The following is a 26,737-nucleotide window of genomic DNA, read 5'->3' on the forward strand; positions in this document are numbered from 1 at the left end:
ATCTAGAACCAGTAACTGTGTTATTCAATGTATATAGCGATGCAATTAAATTATTACTATATGTCACAAACCTAATATATGAAATATTTGCTGAATATTATTGAAATCTTGATTTTGCTTCTATGAATGTCCTCATTTAAAATGTTTAACCTGGAATGTCAAGGGTATCTCTGGTCCCATTAAACATCAAACGATCCTTTCACATATGACCAAGATCAACCCTGACATTTTAGGTCTTCAAGAAACTCATCTTAATGAAAAAAGACAAAATTAACTTAATGGGCTAAACAGATATCTCCCACCTTTCTCACCAGCCTCTTCTAGGCCAATCGTTCTTAAATCCAAATGTCATGAATAATTGAAGTTGCCAAATGGGCTACAATACCACCATCGAATTATAACACTGTGTAGACTACCTGCTTTATCTGTGTGTTACACTTGGATGGATTTTTAGGGGATAGGAAATGAGTTGCATTTAGCTGTATTTTGGGGGTAGGGAGTGTGTCACCCCCAGATGAATTGTTGGGCGTGGCAAACACGTTGCAATCAGATGGATTTGGTGGCGGGAAATGTGTTGCACTTGAGTGGATTCTTAGGGGGTAGAAATGTGTCACGCAGAGCTGTATTTTGGGGAATGGGAAATGCATTGCACATAGATGGATTTTGGGGTAGGAAATAGGTCAACTTTAGCTGTAGTGTGGGGATAGGAAAATTGTTGCACTCAACTAACCGTGCTAAAAACTCAATATTTTGCAAACTCACCCTCAAACTCTAAACTAGACACAACCCTACCTCTACCGCACACACTTCACAACACCCAACATGAAACCAAACATAAGTACACACTAAGCACCCATGCACAATCATACCTCAAGACGGCATGACAGCTACCAACCAGAAAATGCGCCAATGCTCAGTGACTTTTTTCCGAATTGAAGCTGCCAACAGCACATCAAGGCTCTCTTCCACTTCTCCCTCTCAATCCACCAACAACCCCACAAACCTCCCTCCATTGCAGAAACACCAGAGCGCCAAGAGACCACGCAAGTGGCAGCAATGCAGTTTACAAGACCACATAACATAACATAACATAACATAACCTGCTTTGGATAAGAAATGTAGTTACTATTCTAATATAAAAAATGTTCCTTGCTCAAATAGTTCGAAAATATAAGGATGATCATGACATGAATAAACAAAAAAACAAACAAACAAGACAGATGGACTCTTGCTTCCCTGAACGTTAACGGAACACCATTGAATATTGCTTCCTTTCATTCTGGAAAGATCTCCGTCAATTTCTCTTGACTCGCCGTCTAGATAATCTAATTATCTGTGGCGAATGAAACCAGATTATTGTCTTGTCCTTGGATCGAAAATTACAAATGAAATGTATTAACTCAAAAGCCCAAAGAATTTCTACCACTTATTGAGCAACTGGGCCGGATAGATATATGGTATCTTACAAATCCTGGTTCTATTAAATGTTCCTTCTATCCACCTGTACATTCTTTCTCTAGAATTGATTATATGTTTGTCAACAAGAGTATCTGCACGCATGATTGGTTCCACTATTGAAGTTCTGGTTATATCTGACCATGCCCTTATTTGTACAAGGCTTTATTGAGATTTCCGGGATTCTAAGCAGCCTTTATGGAGATGTAATAATTCTCTACTTTCTGATCCTGATTTTGTTAACCTTACTCTAAACTCACAATGATTTTTGTATTATGCATAATACCATCACGAGGGGTCAAATTCCTGTCATACAGGATGCCTATAAAGCTATTATACATGGTCATATTATGGGATAGTCTGCAAAAAAAAAAATACAAAAAAAAAAATAAAAAGGGGATACAACTATTTGGCTACTAATCTATTACCAGAAATCAAACAATTAGAAAACGCGATCAATTTGAATGAAGCAACTTCGTTCCAACTGAGAAAAGAAGTGAATACAATATATATTACTACAACATCTAGTAATAGCTTGCCAAGTACAAAATCCAAATTTTAGAGGATCAAACACATCAGGTAAACTATTAACAGCTAGCGTTGTAACGGTATATTGTTATAGATACCGTGAACAACTTAATTGAACTATAATAACCGTCACATGGTTTATACCAGTATACTGTTTTAGGGCCTGCGGCTATTAAGTGAGCTTTTAAATCTGATTTGGAAAGGCTGCAGTAAGCAAGTGCTGCGCAGTCTGAATCTTGCACTGTGGGATGTGGCGTCTGCCAAGGGGTCCTTGTTTGGCAGACAAGAGCATAGGGAAGTGAGGTCACATTAGTAAACGCAGCTTTGATGCTGTGACCAGTAGAGTCGGGTTAAAGATCAGACGATTTTAAGTTTTCCCACCAATTTCAAAGGTGGGGAACTACACATCCCAGAATTCAAAGGGGGGAATGAACTGGATGCCCTTCTGATACATGCCCACAAAAACCGTTAGCTCTGCAGACTGTATGAACGCTAGGCCTATCAGTGCTTTATGCTAGTATATATACTGCCCCCCCCCACTGTCCTCTGTGTAGATTTGCACATTGGCACTAGAGTTGTACAGTTGTTGCTTCGCTTCATCCTTCACCTGCCTTCTGCATATGGCACTGGACTCAAGCAGGCAGGGCAGATTCTACATTCAATTTGAAGCATCCAGAGCAATGGGGGTGAGATTTCTCGGGTCTATTTTCGATTTGTGGCACCACCGATGAAAGCATTCCTCCATCTAAACTCACATGACAAGGGTCCTAATGCGATCAGACCTGGGGAAAATGGCAATGATGGAGCTGTGGTGAGGTGGTGATCTAGGCCATATTTGTGCCGATATGTATTTGAATTTTGTCATTGTCAAAATGTTTTTGTGCCACTATCTTTAAGAAAGTAAATGAACACGTATTGCATACAGCACCCACTGAACGCTGTCTCATTAGGATTACATGGTCAGTGGTGACTCCAACATCCAACCTTTAGAATACACCAGGCAGATGGTAAACAAGCTATGGTGATTAGATCAATATACAACCTTTCGGCGAGTGTGTGTTTGACATGGGCTTCAGACCTCACCGGGATAAAGTGTTATCAAAACAAACTTTTATGACTGATCGCAGCAAAAAGGTCATGATCCCCATGCCATGTGGTTCCAAAATAATGCAGATCAAGGCCAAGTTTCAAAGAGATGACCTGTGACTGAGCAGCAAGCTCATTGCTCAAAATGTGCAGTTTAACACTTCCACTAGACACTCTTTCATTCAAGGCGATCAACGAGTGAGCGCCATGAAAGACCAAATCTGAAGCCACCTTAGATTCCTGGAGAATCAGCTAAAAATGTGCAGGGACAAGTTTCAAAATGCTGACAATTTATGACCTTAAAGAAAATATTTGTTAAGATTAGTTAACTCCACCTGCTATACCGTGATAACCATGATATACTGTAATTTGGCAAGAAGGTAATCATACCGCCATAAAACCAATACTGTGACACCCCTATTAACAGCATACCTAAAACATAAAACTGAACGCACCCAAATTAAATCCGGCAGAAGCCTGTTGTCGACAAATCTTTTAACTAAAAACTCAGACATTGTCAATAAAGTTTTCCAATATTATGCAAAGTTATATACACCAGGCGAATCTGCTTCACTCCCTTCAATATCAGATTACCTTTCGAACACAGTTCATTATAACATGCATACACCGAATATCGTGTAATTGGACAACATATTTCCTTAGAAGTCAAACATCCTTGATCTTAAAAAAGGAAAAAAAATTGAATTCTTGCCCCCATTCTTTCCTTATTATTTAACTATTTTACAGAAGATGAACACACCTATGGTACTTTTTCTGACACATGAATTATCCTTTTTCCTAAACCTGAGAAGGACTGTCAGCTAGTTCAAAATTACTGTCCCATTTTTATTATTAATACTGAAGGCAAGGTATTCGCTAAACTACTTTCTAATGGACTAGAGCAGGTTTATACCATTTTTAAACACACTATGACCAAGATGGATCTGTCACCAAAAAATTAAAACATGTTGCTTCCAATTCTCACCGTCTATGCCACATTATGGACAGAGTTAAAAACCACACTGATCCAGCTATCCTGATGTCATTTGATGCTAAAAAAGCATTGGACTGCGTCTAATGGCAATTCATGTTTCAATCTCTCACCTGGCATGGCATTCGCCTTAAATGCATCCCATATGTTAAATCTTATATTTTTACCCCAAGCTCCGATTTGGGATCAATAGCACTTGAATCCCATTTTCTTATATAGTGGAACTAGCCAAGGATGTCCGCTATTATTTTAGTACTTCATCATTGCTTCAAAATATTTGTAATAATCCCAACACTCATGCCATTCAAATTGGTAATTCACAATTTAAAGTCTCGGCCTGTGCGGATGATATATTCTAGATTTAACTACACCAAATTAAATCACTTAAGTTATTAGAGACTATCAAATTGCAAATTCTCCCACTTTCAATTCTTTGCGCGCACGCAGACATCCATAGTTTGGAATGGAATACAAATCATCGGGATTATATGCGTCTTATTAGTCTTAACTCAAAGAAGTGCCTTGACAAGTTCACAGAATTTACAGATAGGTAGAGTGGTGACCACCTATCACAATGAGTTCGAATAGACACCATTAAGATGATGCTTACTCCCTTTTTCCAACATCCTTTGTCGATGTTGCCTATCACATTTGCCGACTACTTTTTTTAAATTTTTTAAATGGACTCAATCTTATTAATATTCCTTTGCAATAATAAACCTTGTATCGCTCTAAATAAACTTAAACTACCTAAATCAAAAGACAGTCACCTTTCTGAACTTCCGCTCATATCACTCCTCCGACATTATTTTCATCATAACATATCCCCCACGATGAGTCACACCTAGTTAAACCATCTACTATCCCTAACTTTCTAAAATACAATGATGGCCCCCCTCATCAAAAATGTTGTGTTCTATCGAACTTAAAACAAGCGTAGCATTTCTTTCTCAAATTAACTGGGATTGACGCAATACACTAACATACCCATATGGTACAATAAAGATATTAGTATTGCTAATAAAATACTTTTTTGGCTCCCTTGTTTTAACAAAGGCATTATAAATATCCAATAGTTATACTAGGATAGTTTACCTATACCATTCCACTCTTTACAAAATAGATATAATCTGTAAAATACTGATCTCAAATTACACATCAAATTAACGCTATTCCCATAGGGATCCTTGAGTGTTCATGTAAAACTATCCCGGACAACCTCACTAATTCACTAAAACAATCCTCGATCAAGGTCTCGAACATCAATAAGTTTTATGACCCAAACAACTTCCTGAATACAAATTAAAAATTGAATTTGCATTAGAAGCATATGGTGAATTCAACATATGTGGAGACCTTGGGGAAAATGTTTGTAGAATATTCAGAATAAGCATGGCTGCTAATTTGACTCAATCCATGTTCTTTATGATGCAAGAGCCCTTTTTACCCCCCCCATAGTATATCTAAAACATATCCTCATTTATCAGATACCAGCTGGTCATGTGAAAGTCCCGGAGCATCCTTTAAACACATGACCTTTGAATGCAAATTTGTTCAATCATTTTGGGAACACGCAAGGAAGAATTTGTAAAATATTTGCACATTTCATGCCCCTCTATCTTGACAGAAATTTTTTATCAATCTTTTTGGTACACCATATGCTACAATCATTGATTCCCCAAGCCCATTTCATTTATTACCCTATCTTTTCAAATGGTTACTAAACACTGGAAAAATACTCCGGGATTACATATTAAAGAATGGTGGAATTTACTGTTTCCACTCACCGAATAGATTATTGCGACTTGCCACTTGTTCTATTGCATTTATCCATCTTTATAACGCGATTTCCACTTTATACGAATTGCTTCATTATATTTCACTGAGTTTTTTTAAATGTTCCCGCTATTTATTTCAATTAATTGTACTTCTAAAATATTTCAAGAAACATCCCAAAAATTATTTAAATAATGAATGCTGTTAAAAAATCCTATATAAATAAAACAGGGCTCCCGGACAGTGTACGCTGCGTTCATCGACCTCTCGCAGGCATTCGACAAAGTCGACAGAACGCGATTATGGGGAAAGCTGAAAATCTGGAACTGCGCAGACGCAGTTCTAAACCCGATAATAGTGCTCCACACCAACACCACACTCAATGTCCGGCTGAATAGGCAAGGCGCTCTTTCCAAGGAAATCCAAGCAGATAGAGGAGTCAAACAAGGATGCCCGCTGTCTCCTGCGCTCTTCGTCGCCTTTTTGGGGGACTTCAAAGAGTTGGAAGCCTTAGTTCGCAGCTTCCCTACAAAGTTTGGAAACTCGGACCTCTCCCGTCTTCTTTACGCCGATGATATGATTCTGCTCGATCAAACGCCCATCGGCTTACAACGTCAGCTGGATAACCTGATAGACTATATGTCAAAAACAAGCTCCAAATAAACCAGGCTAAAACCAAAATCATGATTTTTTCCAAAAACTGCCAGCCCCGGAAAATAATCATGTCTTGGTCAGTGAACAAAGTCAGAATCGAAGTGGTCCGCCATTTTAAATACTTGGGAGTCATTATTGACGGGACACCTCAAGAGTCAAAAATGCAGCCACATCTTTGGGCAATAAAGAAACATTTGACATCCCAATTAAGAATGATTCGCCATCTCTTGTTAAACTGCCCCCCTCTTAATTCAAGAACGTACAGCCTTTTTGGCTCCACTATGGGCTGACTCCGTCTTGATAGAAGAAGACACATGGTGGTGCCGTCTGATATCTGGGGAAAAATCTTGCTGGGCGGTCGCTATGGCCAAAGTACTGGAAGTAGCCTTCATTAAAATCAACGCCCTGAGGCCCCCAACACCTTCAAAAGTCAGGCTGACAGGCTCGAACTATCATAGACGCTCCCCCTCCAGGCAACGAACTCTCACGGAAATTCTGTGAAAGATTAATTTCCCACGTCACAGATTGATCATAAGTCAACTACTTCATAATTAAAAGCCCCGACTTTGCACCTTTGAAATTTTTAGAAATGAATTCCGATTTATTTAAAGGACTCCTTCTTGTATACCGAGCTGAAGCTGCCAACAGAACACCACTCCTCTCACTATCCTACTCCCTCTTCACCTTACTAACCCATCCCACCTTATCATTTGCAGATCCACCAGAGCACCTGGGGACCAATTCCGTTGGTGACGGTGCGCGGTACAAATACCTTTAACATACACAAGTAATAAAAAAAAAAATTAAAAAATCCTAGTGCTATTCTTTAAGTTGGGTACACTCCGGTGCTTTGTGGGAAATTTCACAGTCAACCCCCCCCCCACCCACCCATCCCCTCCGAATAACCTATTAAGCTAAGCCCCTGGACGTATGACAACCAGACATGGTGCATACCTGTCTAAACACCTATTTTTGGCAGGTGACACGCACCATAGAAGCAGTTCCATCACCCGCCAATTCCCAGGTGTCAATGGAGATGTCACATGCAAAAGTGAAATCTTCATTTGTCACCACCCTTTTCATTTGAAAAGGTTGACAGGCATGCTGGGAGGAGCATGGATAAGAGCGCCCCATGAGAGAGCCAGGGCTTCGGATAGACAAACACGTGTATTTCACTGTCAAACCAACGTGCTCTTTTGGGAAAATCGCAAGCAAGCAGCAAACTCATCTAACGCCTGCCATACACAACATAACGGCGAAGGTGACCACAAAGTTAAACACTACAGGTTTCAGGAGTTCCTTTGAGACATAGAATGTGATTGTTTTAGTAAAAACCTTAAAGTCCTGAACACCGGTTAGGTTTGAATATTTGTTCAATGGAAACAACTGGAGGAGAAATTCTTATCTGAAAAATATATGAACTGAAAACATTAGACATGCTCACAACCAGATCTGCATTGCAATGAAGAAAGCTCACCGCACAGAAAACAAAACATGCTCACACCAGTATCTGGATCCAGTGGAAAACCTTTTAATTGGAAGGTGCAGCTAGTGACAAGAATTACATATCCTATTTACGCACTACATAAATATCCAATGCATGAATTCTTCAAAACCTCGCTGCGCCTTTCTTCCCTTTGCAACTTGCTCTCTCGAATAACTTGGAAACACAATCTTCCCTCCTAGGACCAACAGGGTAGCTGTGAGTTAAACGCTGCATGGAGTCATTAGTCACTCTCCATACCTGCCCCTCGCGTTGCTCCACTCTGAACCCGAAAAGGATTTGCTCATAGCAACCACCCAGTAGCTGCACACGCCGCTCCATTTCTCGCCAACTTCAGATACAAGGTGTCTAGCCAGTGTGTGTGTGTACCGAAACGTACACGTGAGAATCTGTGATCCCTGACAAACTTGTCTCCTGCTTCCCTGGTGCTTACCTAGAGGCCATTTTAGAAGGGAGGCAGTTAATGTACTCTCATGCAGTCCGTTCGACCCAGGCCCTGGATCATCCCTTTTGAAAAGGTTTCCAGACTGAAAAGTATGGCGTGAGAATTGTCCAAAACAAATTCGCTAGATTCTACAATTGTATATAAAATGTGAATACTATGAAATGACGTAATATAGTAGTAACACTACATTGGAATTTTAATATTCATTTATGTCACTCTCTATAATGGGCACAATTGCTAATTTGGTGACGTCTGGGCGTGAGTCCTTCGTTGGGGTAATCGTTGGTACATAGGATTGCTAAATTCTCATTGACATCATAGCCGTAGATGGGAGAACAGAGGGTCGGCAAGCGACGCTCCACGTTTTAGTCCTCTTTTTATGCCACTGAAGTAACGTCACGTACATTCTTGCGTCTTAGTTTTGTGCCGCGCGGGTACGTCCGCTCGTCGTCACTAGTGTCAGGCTTGTGTAGTCTTTCGATCCATTCTCGTTGGGAAAAGCTACAAAGCCACAAAAAGAAAACGCAGACACAAAAAAAAACAGTAGAAAAATGCAAATTCCCTAATATCAAAAGCAATATAAAGAAAAAGTATAAATATTTTAATTGGTAAACAACAGCAAATATGTTTTTTAAACTGACGTGCAAACCGTCCCGTTACGCGTGGTTGTTAAAATACGCTAAATATCCATAATCCGTTCATGCATCCCATATTCAACCATAGATCCCGTTCTTGTTTGATTACCTTGTCATTGCAGTGCATGTTGTAAAAAAAAAAATCGGTCCGTTGCATGTGTTAGTCCTCTTTCTGCTATCAAAGCTATGGCGAAGCCCTCCGTCCCTTTCCATGCTCCTCTACTTTCACTGTGATAAAGTGATTTGTGTTTGTTGACGGAAAACCTGTGCCCAGCTGCCTGCCGTTTTGGGAGAAAGAGGCAACATGACCAGCGTGTGGATGGGAGATGTGAGTGAGATTAAAATTAAATCCAAGCATTTCCCCCACCATGCTCCCCATTTAATATATTCCATCAATCGCCCTCCCACGTTGTCCCCCTTCTAGCCGCTCCACAATTAATGCCGACCCTTTGACATCACTCGGTCCCACCTCTGGCTCCATCTGTTGCAAATTCCCATTTATCTCAGAAGAAGAACTTTTGGTTCCCAGTGCATCCCCGGGTCACACCCCTGCTACACCTCTAAATTCAAACCCTTACTTGATACACACCCATGTCGCGCCTCTACCTTTAACCGCTTTTCTGCTACAGCCGCTCCTCCCTGCTGCACCTACTCTCTCGCACTTATGTTTCCGACTGCTGTGTCCATCCCTTGCTTAGCCCCTTCCCACCTGCTATAATCAACTTTTGCTTTCTGTGCTGTGCCCTCTGCCTGCTGTGTCGCATATCACTGGTGTGACCCCTTTCCTACCTGCAGCCCATCCCACTATATTCCATGACCACCCGTATGATGCATCCCCCCTTATGTTGTGCGTCTCCCTTTGAAACTCTTTGCTCTCTTGCATGGGGGGAGGGGGTATTAGCCCAATAACAACTCCTTAAAGGGGGCGTTCCTAGTGTGATCACCCAATTCCGATTTGGAGTGTGCACAAACATCAGCGTATCGATTTCATTAAGTAAACACGTTTTCTAATGTTACACAATCCCACTCACCAGCACGCATTCCTCTTAAAATACCCACACATTTAATGTATGCAACAACTTCGTATGCCAGGTTCAGCCTTATGTTTCAACGTATTACCACCATATGGCAGAAACACCTTCATATCACACAATTCTGTTCAATAATGATCACAGCTCTGCTGTATCACAACGTTGTAAGTAACAGATGATACAAATTACCTAAACTGTCTTACTCATGTTATGGCCTGGTTGTCAGTTACAGCTCTGCCATGATTCAAACATAGTCTTGCAAGTTGCACACAGAACTCTGCATATCTCCAGACACCCAAACCCTTCACCGTTTTATTGTAAATGTTTTATCGCATAGCAGTAAACTTCATGTGAAGTAGTATAACAACTGCTGGTTACATACATTCAAAAGCCCATCAAAGCTAGTAATTCCAGTAAGGCTCAATTATGGACTGCAGTTCTTGCTTTTTCACCACATTATATTGCGTTCTAGTACAACACTTGCAGATTTGTTCACATTGTCAATGCAGGTTTACACGTACCAGAATGCAATAACGAGTAAGCCTACAAGTAAGGATTGGCTTTTATATTTAAAATGTATATCCCCACAACTGCTATTCTACTCCTTGAGATTGCTTTGAGCTGCCCTATAGTCTAGTTTTAAGAAATGACACAGCAAATGAGAAGGTGTAATTGTCATCATCTTTTGGTCATTGTTTGACACAGGTTTACAGCTTAGTTTGAAGGATGCACAGATTAAAGAGCCACTGTAGGTCTCTGGTATCCATATCAACCATCCCAGTACTAACAATCAAACCTAAATATGTAATGAAATCTGGCCAGCGGATCGGGAACCTTATGCACTAAATTCGTCACTGATTGCGGTGCCTGCTGCAGCCCTGTATTGCAGAATCACTACTTAAGAAAATACTATTTGAAAGGACACTTTGCTTGTTGCCAGCATGATGGATGATGGGAGAGCAGGCTCAGGGCATCGTGTGTTGGCGCCTCTCTGGTTTACCACATGTACTTTCTACAACATTTTGTGGGCCTTCAACCCTCCCAAGCCAGTTGTTGGTGCCTCCAGTGCGTAAGGATAACCTGTGCCCTTCTTTCCTAAACCATCTCATGCATGCCCCACCTCTTGGCATCACCACCCAGGTTTGCTTAAAACCCCCATCCATTGCACACCCACTCTAGTATGCTGCGCTACCCCTGTCTCCTCTAAGCTTATATCTCATAGTGCTCCAGTCATTCAACTACCAGTACCGTTACCACGTCATCCAACACTGGTCACTGTCACCTTCAAACTCTGCCCGTGAGTGTGCTGCTTTTTCACCACTTTTGTTAATACAGAATTCCTGTCAAAATGTAATTTATTTATTTGGATTTATAAAGATCCCAGCGGCCCAAGAGCATTGTGGCGCTGGTACAGGATATTCACTTATGACATGGTACAGATAATTCATAGGCAGTGGTACAGGTAAAAACACGACAGCGTTCCAAGGTTTTTTTTCTCCAAACTTTACAAACAATTAGGACGTTCGTGATTAAGCTTCAAACATTACATTGCAGAATGCACTCTGCGGTCCTCCCCCCTCCCCCCCTACTAACTTGAGCCACTGTATCCATGTTCTCACCTGCACACCGTCAGGCGTGTCTAGTATCATCATCTATTCCATGTCATCGTTGCTGTGGTCGGCCTGGGAGGGACCCACCATCGAGGCCACCAGTTGTCTCCATGCAATTAGGGGACCCACCTCTTCCTCCCCCTCCCCTGGAGACTGCTTCATACCAGGCAGCTGTTTCTGCCACCCACTTCAAAAGGTCTGCCTACCACATCTCAATTCTGGGCCAATGGGCCACTTTCCAGCACATTGAAATTCTCTGTTTGGCCAAGATGTAGGCCAGGTCCTTCATTTTACTGATGTGCCTCAGGGTACGTGGTCTAGTGAAACCCCCAAGCATACATGCCCAAGCCGACTCCACATCCAGCATAACCCCTCTGTCTGCTAATCGTGTTTTCAATTCTGTCCAGAACCTACCCTCCTCCGGGCAAGCCCAAAACATATGCAGCAACCCAGCCTCTACCTCCCCGCACCTGGGGCATTTCTGTAGCGCCGGGCCGCCAAACCTGGCTATTTTACCGGGGGTCAGATATGCTCTGAGTGACATCTAGTTGGATCTGCTGAAGTCTTGCGTTTCGGGACACCTTCTTATGATACCTTTGGGCTCTATCCTATTGTCCATCCGTCATGGGTTCACCCACCTCCTCCTCCCAGTCTCGCCTCAGTTGGAGCAATTCCCTCCCCGTCCTGGTACTCAATAACTCACATATACAAGATATTTCGTGCCCACCCTCGGAGACCTCGTACAATGTCTCTATCGTGGCATCAGGTTGTTCCGCAAGCACTGCCTCAGGCCATCTTTCTGTCACTAGTTTAATTATTCTACAATAAGTAATGTGTTGGCCCTTATGCACCCAGTATCCTCATTAATCTCTGAAAGTCCAATACCACCCCCTCTTGCCATATATCGCCAAGGGCAGCCAGACCCACCGGTTCCCAGCATCTGCAGACCCCTTTTATCAGTTGGGGGTCTTCCCCGCACAATGCCACTAACAGCACCTGCGGGGAAAATGGGGCTAGGTCTCCCACATTCCGCCATGCCTTGCGCCACACCTCCCACCAACCTCATCCTTATCTATAGACCTCCAGGTCCTACTGGAACCTTCGCTGAGGACCTATCTACAACCATATCCAATAATCTAAAAAGCACCTCCCAAACAATAGTGCTAGGGGACTTCAACCTAGGCTATAATGACGCTAAGGATATCCAATCCACAGCCACAGCTCTGGTCCTTGAAGAACTGGGTTTCTCCCAGAAAGTTAACCTTCCTACTCATGACAAAGGCCGCATCCTAGACTGGATAGCGGAACATAACTGTGGAGTAATCATCACAGAAACTATACCCCAGATCTGGACTGACCACCATCTATTACTATTCACAGTAGCCACGAACGCGGCCACGGCTCAGTCGCCACTTGCCCCTCCCATGCCCACGAGGAACAAAAAACTTATGACGGCGGAAAAATTGCTGCCCATCATTCTACCACGTCTGAACTCGCTCCCAGCGAATACGGATCCAAATGTGTTAGTTGAACAATTTAACGAAACTATCAACACAGCCCTCGACCACATAGCTCCGCTCAAGCTTCGTAATAGTAAACCTAAGAAACATCTCAACTCATGGTTCACTCCTCACCTAAAAAAGCTCAGACTAATCAAAAGAAACCTTGAAACTACCTGGAGACTCTCTCCCTCAGCTGAAAACAAACTCAACCTAGCCAAGGCATCCTCCCAATATAAGAAAGACATCTTACTAGCCAAAAAGGAAACGTACAATACCAGAATATCACAATCTAAATCTAGTGTCAGAGAACTGTTCAACATCCTTAAAGAACTGGAAACTCCTATTGCCCCCCCAAGAAAACTGTACCAAGGATAAAAATTGGTGCTCCAGCATACAGTCGGCCCTCACCAACAAAGTAGCCAATCTACAAACTAAAATTGCCCTCAAAAAAGCTTCTCTTACACCTCACATCCCACAGACTACAGTTCCACATCCAAAACCTAAACAAGAACTACGTTTCTGCTTCGCTAAGGTATCGACCATTGAGGTAGAAAAAGTTATCTTGGGACTAAAACCATCCAACTGTAAAGGTGATCAATGCCCTGCCCAATTAATCAAGGATGCTGCGAGAGAATTATCGCCATTCATAACCAAACTCATCAACTCATCCTTTACCACAGGCACTGTACCGAATAACCTAAAAGAGTCCTGGGTACTGCCACTCCTAAAGAAGCAAACCCTTGACCCGGCCATCCCTACTAACTTTAGGCCTATCACGACCGTGCCCTTTCTTCTAAAAATCTTAGACAAAGTGGCATACATGCAAATACAAAACTTCCTTGAATCCAACCTTTTACTTGGAACACGACAATCCGGATTCCGCCCACAGCATGGGACTGAGACAGCCCTAATCGATCTCAAGGCCCAAATAGATCAATGTAGAGACAATGGCCAAGCAGCCCTTCTCCTATTGCTAGACCTCTCAGCGGCCTTTGATTTAGTCGACCACACAGTATTATGCAGTCACCTAGATTCTGCAGCCCACTTCTCCAAAGAGGCCATAATATGGATCAAGTGTTTCTTGAGTAACAGAACTATGAGAGTCTTCTCTCCCTCAGCCTCAGCAGACCCGATCCCCATAACATGTGGGGTACCTCAGGGATCCTGTGTGTCTCCCACCCTCTATAATGTATTCACAAAGCCACTTTTTGACGAAATGGATCATCTGGGTATTGCCTACACCAATTACGCAGACGATACCCAGATCCTCCTCCCGCTTTCAGGTGACTACGTCGGGGATCTGGCTTTAGTGAATAAAATCTACAGCATCGTTCAGGCATGGATGGCCACACACGGCTTATGCCTGAACGATGACAAAACTGAACTCATTATCCTAGGCACCCAAACATACATAACCAAACTCAGCCCGGATTATGCCAATTTCATCATCGATGGGAACAACATAAAAGCAGCGAAGGAAGTGAAGACCCTAGGCTTCTACCTAGATGTCACCCTGAACTTTGCTAAACAAGTTAACTCCCTAGCCTCAGCTACCGCATACACATGCAAACTAATCAGAGCGAGCAAACAATTCCTTTCTACAGACAGCTGCATCACGCTTGCCAGAGCCCTCATACTCTCCAAATTGGATTATTGTAATGGACTATACATTGGGGCTAATAAACAGATTATTCATAAAATCCAGGTCCTCCAGAACAATGCCCTGAGAGCAGCTCTCAACATTAGTAGAAAGGAGCACATATCCTCGGTAAGAAGAGAACATAAATGGCTATCCACACAGGACAAAATTCAACTTAAAATTGCCTCCCTCACCCACAAGTGCCTCAATAACAAAGCACCACCATATCTCAAGGATAGGCTACACCCTAGAACCTCGACCAGACCCACAAGAACAGCAAATGCTAACTGCCTACAAGTCCCGCGTTTTAAACTTGCGACTATAGGAGGACAGAGCTTCCCAGTCAAGGCAGCGCAGCTGTGGAACTCACTTCCCCTTGGCATCAGAGAACCCCAGCCCTTTGCGAAATTCAGGCAGAACTTGATCAATTGGCTGAGAGTAAATGACGACTAACTAACCTCCCTGTCCTGACTGTTTCCATTGATATACTAACTGAAGCTCCACTGGCACCCCTATACCAGACTATCTAAATCAACTCCCTTTTGCACTAGAATGTTCCTGATACCTGTATATTACTACTGTATATATTATTGTACACTATATATTGTATGTATATTACTACTGTAGATATTATTGTATACTCCTGATAGTGTACCCACACCTGTAAAACTGCGCTGACTCTGGACCTAGCTCCGGCCGCGTATATATATGCCTACTATATACTGTATATTGTATGATACCCTGTACTATTGTATGATACCTTGTACTGTTACCACTTACTATGTACTCGTAACTAAGCCGAGCATTTTCTTGTCCTGTGCGCCCTGATGCCCCAGGGTATGGCGCGCCCTATAAATAATAAACTACTACTACTACCAACAATCTCGCCATTCCTGATACCTTAGATTTTGGCAACCACACTGTCTCTCTGAGGAAGTAGAGAGCGGGATCCCTTTGCAGCAGCATAGCTTCGGCCGTTTCCTCCTCAGACAACCACCTCACCCCATATTGCAGTTGTCCTGCCATGTTATATAATTCAAAGTTCGGCAGGTTTATGCCCCCCCATCACACAAGTTTTGCAATTTCCAGAGGGCCACCCTATTTCTGAAACTGTGACAAATGAAACCCCTGCACAAGCTATGAAGTTTGACAAAGAAGCATTTGGGGATCACAAATGGGATGTTTACAAAAAAGTGTATCAGCCTGGGCAGGAATACCATTTTAAGCAAAGCCGCTCTCCCCATCATAGCCAGGGGCAATCTAGACCAAAATCCCATGCTGTTTTTAATACCTACAACTGCCTTTTCCGTATTGCACTTATGTTCTGCCCCCGCCGTGTGGTATGTATCGATACCAAGGTATCAAAACATCTCGGTTCGCCATGGTATTGGCAAAACGGGCAGGTTTCTCAATGGAGTGCCTTTATACCTCCCCAGAGGGAACACACTGGACTTTCTGGGATTCACTGCTATGCCCGAGAGGGTAGCGTAACGTTCCATCACCTCCAAAACATATTGAAGGTTCTCCTCCCGGGAAGCGCAGATACAAAAGCATGTCATCTGCGAACAGTGATATAAGGTGTGTACCTCCTGCGGTACAGATCCCAATCTCACTATATTATTGTCTAAGGCACACTGCCAGTGGCTCTAACGCTAGGATATATAGCATGGGCGACCAAGGGCATCCCTGTCTAGTGCCTCTGCTGAGTTGCCATTTATCTGATATCATAGCGCCCGTTTTAACCCTCGCAATTGGGGAGCTGTATAACATCTTGACCCATCTCAGATACCCCTGCCCCATCCCATATTCTTTCAAGGTCGCCAGCAACCATGGCCACTTCACTGAATCAAAGGCCTTGACCGCATCCAACGAGACCACTGCAAGTTCGCCGGAGTCTTTCTCTGTTTGGTCAGTAATGTGATGTAATCTCCTATGATTGTCAGTTATATTCCTACCAGGAACATAGCATGTATGGTCTGGGTGTATCAGTCTGCCGATGACTCGCTTAAGCCTGTTAGCCAGCACAGCTGTAAGGATTTTACTGTCCTGATTGAGCATCGATGGGGGCCTATATGACCCACAATCTGTGCCCGGCTTGCCTGGCTTTAAGAGTGGGTATGATAACCGCTTCCGTAGGGATTCTGGCAGCCCCCACGTTCATAAGCCTCATTAAGCATGGCCAGTAGCGGCGGGAGCAGCTCTTGTCTATACGTTTTATAGAATTCACTGGGGAGTCAATCACAGGTCGTGGCGTCTTGTTTTTGTATAACCAGGCCAGCAACCTGCCCGGCTTGTCTCCTCCCGCATGCTGCCTTTCCACGTATTTCTTGTAGTTCAACTTACATAATCTATCCCAGAGCTCACTACTGGTTTGTTGCAGCAGTCTCATCCTCTCCCCATCCTCCCGAGAGGCACCCCCCTTACGCATCATGGCTTCTAGTTCTCTTTCCGTTTCTTGTAACTTCTGTGCTATACCTCCTTGGAGACCTCTGGATTTTGATAGGGCTACACCCCGCACTACCACCTTGAATGCCTCCCATACTGTCCCCACCGATTGCACGCTACCAGTGTTGATGTCAAAGTACTCAGTATTCGCGTCCCTCAGGTCCTCCCGGAATCCTGCAAGGCCTCCGCTCTAAGCCTCCATGTTGGGATCCGCGCTCTAGGGGGTTGGTGTCGCCACTCCAGGACCAGGGGGGAATGGTCCAAGAGCACCCTAGCCTTGTATTCCGCACCCACCATTTCTCCCACTATCTCAGCAGCGTTAAACACATAATCCAGCCTCGTGTGCAAGTCACGTGTTGCCGCGTAGTGCGAGTACTGCCTGTCTGCTGGGTGCAGCCGCCTCAGACATCTTCAAGCTGAAAGTCTGTCAACAGGGCCTGTAACGCCTTAGCAGCCGGGGTGGGTTTGTCTAACTTGCTGTCTGATCTGTCCATCTTAGGTTTCAAAGTGCAGTTGAAGTCCCCTCCCCGTAGGATCACGTCCCCCACCAGGGGGCTGATTTTGCTATAGAGTCCTAAAGTAAGCCGCTGTATCTTGATTAGGGGCGTATACATTTATAATGCTCACTTCCCGGTTTTCCAGCATCCCCCGCGCTACCACCAATCTACCTTCCGGGTCTACCGTCGACCGAGTCAGGTGGAACAGTACATGTGGTGCCACCCATAAGATAACTCCCCTAGCGTAAGCTGAATATGTGGCTTCTGTGAGGCTCCCCCTCCATTTCTTTTTGACCACCTCCAGTTTCTCCCTAGTGAGGTGGGTTTCCTTTAATAGTGCTATATCAATCTTCATCCTTCTTAAATACATCATTACTTTATTGCGCTTAAGATAACTATTGAGGCCCCTCATATTCCAGGTCACCACTCTGAGGCTACCCAACGCCATTTATCTGATGTCCCATCTCCTCTCCCAGTTTCCCTCTCCACCCCTCATGACACAAAGTTCGGCTCATTCTGCTCCTGCTCCCCACCAACCCCCCTCCCCTTTTCTACAACCCACTGCACACAAGCCCTCCCCTCCCCCCCTCTCCACCTAGCCCCAACCACAACAAATGCCCATCTCCATCCCTGGATCTCAGGCTCCCCTGCGTTTGGTTGGTTGGTCCTGCCTTGGAGCGCCTAGGCCAGGAACCCAGCAGGGTGTCACCGGACTATCGGTGGCCTAACTAACCTTCTCGTAATGGGGATGTGAGGGCCGGCTCCGAAAAAGCTCCCATATTGTTACCAAAGTTTCTAGAGCAAACGGATCGTGCTTATATCTATAGCCCTAGAAACACTCCCCCACATATTATATCCTATGCTATATTCAAGCCCCATTGTCCTAGGCTGCGGCACCCTAGGTGCCCTCGACACCTTTTTCTTATCTCCGCCTTCTTCTGTATGGATACCGGTTCTTGGGGGCAACCCTGCGCATCCAACCATCCCATGGCGTTCTCCAGGGTTTCAAAAAACAAGCTTCTGCTCTTGTAGAACACCTTCAATTTTGCTGGGGAGATCAACATGTACTTATGGCCCTCCTCCCACAGCCTTCTTTTCACGGACCCAAAGTTCATGCGACGGCGCTGCACCTGCAAGGTATAATCCGGGTATGTCGTTATGTTAGCCGCCCCTCTTTGTATTGTACCACCCTTCCGAAAGTGTTCGAGGATTTTTCCCAGTCACGGTAATTCAGAATCTTAGCTATCATCGGCCTAGGAGGGTTTCCCGGCGGTGGCCTTCTCAGCAGGGCCCTATGCGCCCTCTCCACAGCGAACCCTTGGGACAGCACTCCTCCAGATATCTCCTGCAACAACATTGACTCAATGAATTCCGTGGGGTTAGTTCCCTCAGCACCTTCCGGCAATCCCACAATACAAATGTTGTTTCTTCGGGCGCTTCCCTCTGCCTCCTCCTCCCGACTCTCCAGATTGCCCACTCATTGCACTAGGGCATGGAGTTCCAATTTATGGGCTGAACAGTCCGCCGTGTTCAGGGCCACCTCTTTTTCCAGGTCACCCGTGCGTTCAGCTAGTGACCTTACATCTTGCCGGAGAAGATTTACCTCCTCCTGTACTGCCCCTAATTCTGAGCTTAAGTGCCACTTTCAGTTCGTTCATGGCCAGTCCCAGTTTAGTTTCCCAGGCCACTTTCAGACCTGCAATTGCCGCCAGTACCTCCTGATTGCCCATAGCCTGTCTTTCCTCCTGGCTCCTTCAACGCCCGGTGGCGTTTTAGCATATTCATCAAGTGTGGGTTGCTTGCCCTTTGGTCTCACAGGTTTGCTGGACACCGTGATGCGTCGGGAGCGTATGGGCTGACCCCACCACATGTGGCCCTCAGCTCGGGCGACCTAGAACACCCGAAGTGTCAGGGCCCAGCCATGTGCCTCAGGGGTATACTCAGACTGCGTATTCCACTCCTGGAGTGGGTTGTGTCCTCCCACGTGTTCATGAGGGGTTATTCCTTCCACTTACCCGACCTTTGGCTCAATTCGATTTGGTTAAACAGGCGCGCTTCCCGGTCTTTATGTGGCACCCCGGGCGTGTGTACTACCTCTGTGTATCCCACAGGTCTCCCAGTTTTCGTCCTCACCTCCCAGCTGTGGTGTTATGCGGAGCTTCACATTAGATCTGCCTTACTGGCAGGCCGCTTCACAGATGCCCCCAAGTTCCAATATTGCCCGTAGAGCATACTGTGACCATCCACCAGGTGATTTGTTGGCGTACGCTGGCAGGGGGAGGTCTCCTGTCATCCACCAGTACAGGGGTATCCGATCTCCTGAATCAAGCAGGGCCCAATGCCACCTCTATCAATGCCCTCCTTTTGAGCACAGCGCCTCGCCCGTTGTCAAACATCCTGGGGTGGCACAAAGCACGTTATTAAAACTGGGGCCATGTGCCGTGCGTGTGCCGTGCGTGTGCCCTGGATGCAACCATCCGGGCCGTGCAGAGCCCGCGTTGCAAAAATTGCTGGGTTGTGACTCCGTCGGCACTTTTCGCACCGAAGCTATCTGCGGCTTCAGAATGAGAGTGGGAGGCCAGGCCGCCTCCGCCTCCCTGCCCGCAGCGCACTCCGTCTCTCAGGGGCACAGGGGACCTCAGGTGTTCCAAAGCTGGTGACCGCTCCGCGGGCAGGCTCCCGGGGATGCGAGTGTCAAGCTGGTCCTCTCGTGCCCGGCGCGGCCAATTTCCCAGTCACTGAGTTGCTGGAGGCGGGTGCGTCCTCACCCCCCGTCCTCTCAGATGCCACGGAATGGGATTTGCTGAAGGCTTTCTCGCCCTCCGAACACCGGGCTCCGAACAACTCTGCTCCAGCGGGTGTCCCAGGGCTACGGTGCGTCGCCGGGCGCCACCGTCCTCACCGCCGCAGTACCATCGCCTTTTCAGTGCTGGCCGCCGGAGCCTTTGTTAGCTCCCCTAGGCCGCCATTTTGGGGGGTCTTGGCCCCTCGGTGCACCAACCCAGCAGAGCTCACGGGACGGTCCTCGTCTGAGGCTCTGGCTCGAAATTTGCAGGGTGTTAGCTCTTGCTATTCCACCGCAAGTATACGAAGTTCCAGGGCTTCGGTGCTAATATTTAGGCACATAAATACAGGTGACTTTCGGCTCAGAGGCGATGCCCAACTTGCCCAAAGCTCTTTGGTCCAAATTGGAGGCTTATTTTTAGAGGATCGGACGCCGGATCACGGGAGCTCTCTTTGAGCTCGACTGCTCATATGGCTCCCGTAGCCACACCCCCCGACAGCGTTCCAAGGTTACATAGAAACAGTATTGAAGGCAGTACATTTGGCAATAGTCTAGTTGAAGAGATTAGTATTTAGCACCTTCCTGAAGGTTGTGAGGGATTGTTCATTTCTTAACTTGCTTGGGAGCGCATTCCAAGCTTTTGGTGCTAAGACTTCAAAGCTTGTGCCGCCAGCTTTGGCTGTGTTGAAGGCTGGGGCGGAGAGCAGGTGAGCGTATTGGTCACGTTTTGGTCTGTGCGCCGGAGCTTGGTGAATTCTTTCTGCTAGGTATGCCGGGGCAGTCTGGGCAATGCATCTGTGGGTGATGGTGAGGGCCTTAAATGTAATGCGTTCCTTGATTGGAGCCAGTCGGCGTCTTTCCTTGCCTGTGATGTTCTCTCTCCTCGGGATGCTGAGGGCGCTGTTTTGTGCCATTTGTAGTCTGTTGATAATACCAGTAGTTCTTCATAGACGGGGACAAAGGCTTCTTAGAATTACTAAGTCTAGCTTATTGGTAGAGGGCTGAATTCATAACTTTTCTTGGCAAAGATAAATAAACAACACAATCAAAAGTTATGACTTTATAGTATTTTTTATGATCTACAAATATATTTCAGATTCTTGTTACTGAGGTTTAGAATAAACTAATGTCCAGCTTATAATCAGTGGGACAATATGCTTGGGAAACAAGAAAAAGGATGCAGAGTAGATTGGTAAATGTGATTTTCTCCTTTACCGCGCTCAACACTATGCGTTAGAGAAGTGATACAAATGATAAATACTGCTAAGTTGTTTGCCTGTGGGCAGTGCTGAGATTAATTGATAATATCTATCTGTAAACTGTCATATGCGCAATCGATGTTTACCTGCTTGCTTAATGACATACAACATTTGCATCCCCATCAATAATTTATACCATTTGATTCGGTCAGCAAATGATCACTGTTTTATGACTGTGGTACCAATGTTGGGCAAAAATAAAAAATATAAACGTGTAAGCAAACAACTGTTTAGACACCCATTTTGTCTATTTAACAAAAAATATAAACCATTATTACATCAGCAATTTGTGGCACTTAATTTCATGGGCAGATGGGCACTATTTTAACAACTGTTTTGCCGATGCGTGTTTTTCGACCTATGGGGTCGTCATAAGGGCTAATTTAGATCAAGACTTCTTGTACATTCAATTCTGTTGAGAGCCATATATTGAAACGATTTCTTCATGTGTATTATGATATCCCTGTGGCGAGAGAGGAAGAGTGGACAAAACGGCTATTTAGAATGTTGTATAATCTTCAATGGTATTGATATTATCAGCTTCTTATATCCCCAACATGGCTGCTTTGTTGTTCCCTGTCTAGATTGGTAAATAGTCTAATAGAGCAGGGTTCGAAATTGATAGGAGCTTGAAGCTATTTAGCTCCTGCTTGTAGCCGGGAACGGCCTGGTTAGCTTGACACCCAACAGTTACCTGGAGCTACTTTTGGCTTTCCAGGCCAACTGATGCCAAACAAACACACCTTTGTGAATTTAACTTTTTGCATTTGGGACCATCTATTATAAATATTTGACACAAAGCATAGTGGTTCATATATAAATGGACAAAATGAAAAGTTTGCACATCCTGTGGAAGTTAGATTTGAGGAACTCTATGTACTAGCTACTTGTTCCCTAGTGGTAGCTCATAGTCCCTCGTTAATTCTGGTTACTGTGCGGGTGGACCGCTAATCACCTTAACCTAAAATAGGCCCACCACTTAAGAAGCAAGTTTATTTTTTTAAAACTGTTTTTTTATTTTCTTGCATACAAAACATGCTTACAATTCCCTCACGTGAGGGCTCTGCGCCCCACACTGACCCCCCGCACCTCCAACTTCTCCTTCTCAGGTACACAAGATAACCTAGACATCTCGAGAGTTACCATGTCATTCACAATACCGGGCGTCCTTCCGTTGGCGTAAACAAATTGTTCATGGATAGCAGAACTGGGCGGCTCCAATACACTCAGACAGTTTAGACCTTCGTTCCCCATGTAGATTAATGTCCTCTAGGATACAGATCGAGGGGCTTATTTATTGGGTGTTGCCAAGGGGTTCTTGTGAGCTAGGTTCGGGTGCAGGGTTTGTCCTCGTGGCCATGTAGCCTCTGAAAGCTGCCCAGTAGTCTTTGGGTCTGCTGTGAGGAGGGAGTGTCAAGTTATACTGTGTTTCTCTCAATTTGCAGGTTGACATGACCTTGCGCCAATGTTGAAAAGTGGGGGGCCTATTGGCTCCGCATGTTTGTTTGTTTATTACTTGTATTGCGCTCCAGACCAATAGGTATCAGGGCGCATCGCAGAAGAAGACTTACAGCTTAGTTACACAACATCATATTATCCAATTTACACTACACATCAATATTAAAGTGACATATTATCTTACAATTTAACTCTCATCTAGGCAGTAGACAAGATAGTGTACTTGTATACAGGTTAGTTACACATCAAGATTACATTATCATAGAATCATCTAGTATACAGCTTAACTACACAGTAGAGGTGATAATATACAAATAATACAGAGTGGGTCATATGTCGTAGTGGTTCGTCCGTCAAGGGGTGACGTCTGGCATTACTTGTTGGAACTTTTATGCCATGTTATAAAATTTGGACAGAATTTCGGGTATGTTTGATCCACTCGCAGAGGCGGGGGTAGAGAATTCCAAAGTAACGCTACTTTAACCTGGAAACATCGTCCCCCCCCCTACTCTAGACAGTTTGAATCTAGGGACTAGGAGACTGTTCGAACTGGATGATCTAGTATGCCTAGTGGGGATGGTTTTAATGAATCTGTCTGCGAGGTAACAGGGTGCTGCATTGTCCAGGCATTTGAATGCGAGTGAGGCGACTTTTAACTGGATCTTTTCGTAAGTAGAGAGCCAATTATTTAGTTTACTAATTTCAAATATGTGCTCTCTCGTGGAGATGCCAAGAGCTGCTCTTAATGTATTATTCTGGAGGAGCTGGATTCTTTTAATGGTTGCCTTGTTGGCTCCAATGTAGAGGGCATTACGGTAATCCAACTTCGACAGAACAAGCGCTCTTGCCAAGGTAATACAACTGTTGGAAAGGAAAGGTTTACCTGCTCTAATTAATTTGCAGGTTTATGCGGTGGAGGATGCCATCGTATTGACCTGTTTATTGAAAGTGAGGGTCGAGTTCAGGTAGACACCCAAAGTTTTAACCTCGTTGGCGGTAGCGATGAGGTTATTGTCTATGTTGAAGGATGAATATCTAGGTCCTAGATTTTTTAAGCGTGGATGAGGTGCCCAGGATGATGATCTCCGTCTTTTCATCATTCAGGCATAGTCCATGTGTGGCCATCCATGCCTGGATGATGAGAGAAACGCTAGTCACCAAGGCCAAATCCTTTCCATAATCACCAGTAAGTGGTAGGAGAATCTGGGTATCTGCATAATTAGTGTAGGTGATACCAAGATGGTCCAGATCAACGAAAAGGGGCTTTGTGAAAATGTTGTATAGTGTAGGAGAGACACATGAGCCTTGGGGCACTTCACAAGTAATGGGGATGGGGCCTGCGGAGGCTGTGGGGGAGAAGACTCTCATAGTCCTATTGTTAAGAAAGGATTGGATCCATACCATAGCTTCGTCAGAGAAATGGGCAGCGTGACTAAGTGGTTGCAAAGGACCTTGTGATCAACAAGGTCGAATGCCACTGACAGGTCCAGTAGGAGCAGTAGGGCTGATTTACCCATATCCCTGAGCTCGTCGATTTGGGCCTTTTTAAGTCAATTAAGGCTGTTTCAGTTCCTTGCTGAGGAAGAAAGCCAGACTGACGAGCTCCTAGCAGGTGGCGAGATTCCAAATAATTCTGTATTTGTGAATACGCCATTTTGTCTAGAATTTATAGAAGAAATGGCACTGTAGTGATTGGGCGGTAGTTAGTAGTTGTGGCAGGGTCGAGCGTCTGTTTTTTAAGTAGAGGTAGCACCCAAGATTCTTTGAGGTTGCTTGGTATGGTACCCGTGGAGAATGACTCATTAATAAGTTTGGTGATAAAGGGAGCCAAGTCTCTGGCTGCATCCTTTATTAGCTGGGCAGTGCATTGATCTCCCTTAAAATTAGAGGCTTTGAGCGAAAGGATAATTTATTCTGTTTCCTTGTTAGAAACCTTGGAAAATTTAAAGTACGACATGGAGAGATATTGATGGAGGAGGAAGGCAGGGAACTGTTGTGGGAAGGGTTGGTAGTAAGTGACGCTTTTTTTGTTGTTGAGATTTTGACTTGTAGGGTCAAAACTTTGTTGGCCAATGCTTGGTGTATGTAGGAGCACCAGGATTTATCATTTACACAATTGTTAGGGAATGGGGTAGGCGTTCTAAGTTCCTTCAAAATGATAAAAAGTTCTTTCTAACTAGAGTTAGCTTGAGAGATTCTGGTATTGTAAGTGTCATGTTTGGCCAATATTATTTTCTTTTTATAGAGAGTAGTTATATTACTTAGATTAGATTGGTTTTCATCTGAAGGTAGTGATCTCCATGATGCTTCGCATTGTCTTTTTTTTTTTTTTTTTTTTTTTTTTTTTTGTACGTAGGGTTTTTAATTGTAGAGTATGCCACGAGTTAAGGTGGGCTTTGGGTTTACCTTGCCTCAGTTTGAAGGGTGCGATTAGGTCGAGGGAAGTTGTTATACTCCTTCACCAAGGCTTCTGGGGCCAGGGTATCTAGTAGAGAGTTAAGTTTAGGGATGATAAGGGGGAGTAGATCATCCGTGGTAATTTTTTTTGTTTCTTGTGGGAATAGGTGGGGCCATTAGGATAAGGGTGGGGGTCGGTCTTTTGGTCATTAATGAAAAAACCACCAGGTAGTGGTCTGTCCAAATTTGGGTGGATATCGACCCAATGGAGGAATTGCAGTTATATAGTCTGCCACCCAATCCAGTATTCTACCTTTGTTATATGTAGGGTAGAGTACTCTTTGGGCGAGGCAAGGTTCAGTCAGAATATTGGCAACTAGTTGCGTGTAGGTCTTTGGAGTCATTCAAACCCAGATTAAAATCCCCTAGAAGAATGACTTGGGAAGAATCTTTTAGGTTATTTGACAAGATATTGGATAGATCCTCAGCAAAGGTTCCCATTGGGCCTGGAGGTCAGTTTATCAAGTGGATAGTAAGAGTTTGGGAGTTATTGATGAGCAGCTTAGCTATGAGGTTTTCGCAGGATGTAATGTCGGAGATGGGAGCTAACCTAATGGAAAGATTAGATTTAGCAATAAGGGCTATGCCGCCTCCATGTGCTTCACTTCTGTTGGATCTTAAGATAGTGTAGCCATTGGGGCTTGTTAACATGAGGGCAGGGCCTGCTGTATTGTGCAGCCAAGATTCAGTGATAGCCAGGAAGTCAAGGTTGTCATTCTGGATAAGGTTAGCTTGTGCTACCATCGATTTGGCATTTATTAGGGCTCCTTTAAGGAGAAAGCTAGTCGGTGTTTGAGTGACAGTTTCTGGTGCAGTGGTCTTAATCTTGGAGGTAAGGTGGGTCTTTGTCTCAAGAGCCTTTGGAGGGCTGAATGGTCTTTTGGTCATATTATAGGCTGTGTTATTGGGGAGCGTAGGCTTCCTGTCATTTGGTGAGGGGAGTGTTCTAGCTGGAGGTTCATATAATTTAGATAGTCTAA

The 26,737-nt window shown here is 44.5% G+C and overlaps 2 protein-coding genes across 3 annotated transcripts in view; one reads left to right on the top strand and one right to left on the bottom strand.

The window, feature by feature from the left end:
* Window positions 1–8,476, bottom strand: part of PAK1IP1 (PAK1 interacting protein 1) — a 322,418-nt gene extending 313,942 nt beyond the window's left edge. Inside the window, exon 1 of the mRNA XM_069613439.1 lies at window positions 8,235–8,476. Within this exon, the coding sequence (XP_069469540.1) occupies window positions 8,235–8,315 (81 nt within the window). The 5' untranslated portion in view covers window positions 8,316–8,476. The remainder of the gene's footprint in view (window positions 1–8,234) is intronic.
* A 740-nt stretch (window positions 8,477–9,216) lies between these two features.
* The window catches only part of C5PH6orf52 (chromosome 5p C6orf52 homolog), a 569,473-nt gene continuing 551,952 nt past the window's right edge, over window positions 9,217–26,737 (top strand). Inside the window, exon 1 of one of the 2 annotated variants that reach the window (XM_069613440.1) lies at window positions 9,217–9,402. In XM_069613440.1, coding sequence (XP_069469541.1) covers window positions 9,379–9,402 — 24 coding nt within the window. In that variant the 5' untranslated portion in view covers window positions 9,217–9,378. The remainder of the gene's footprint in view (window positions 9,403–26,737) is intronic. The other variant, XM_069613441.1, reaches the window with a different exon arrangement.

Source organism: Ambystoma mexicanum, chromosome 5p (assembly GCF_040938575.1).
Source record: "Ambystoma mexicanum isolate Mex_15411 chromosome 5p, UKY_AmexF1_1, whole genome shotgun sequence".
NCBI classification, from domain to species: Eukaryota; Metazoa; Chordata; class Amphibia; order Caudata; family Ambystomatidae; genus Ambystoma; species Ambystoma mexicanum.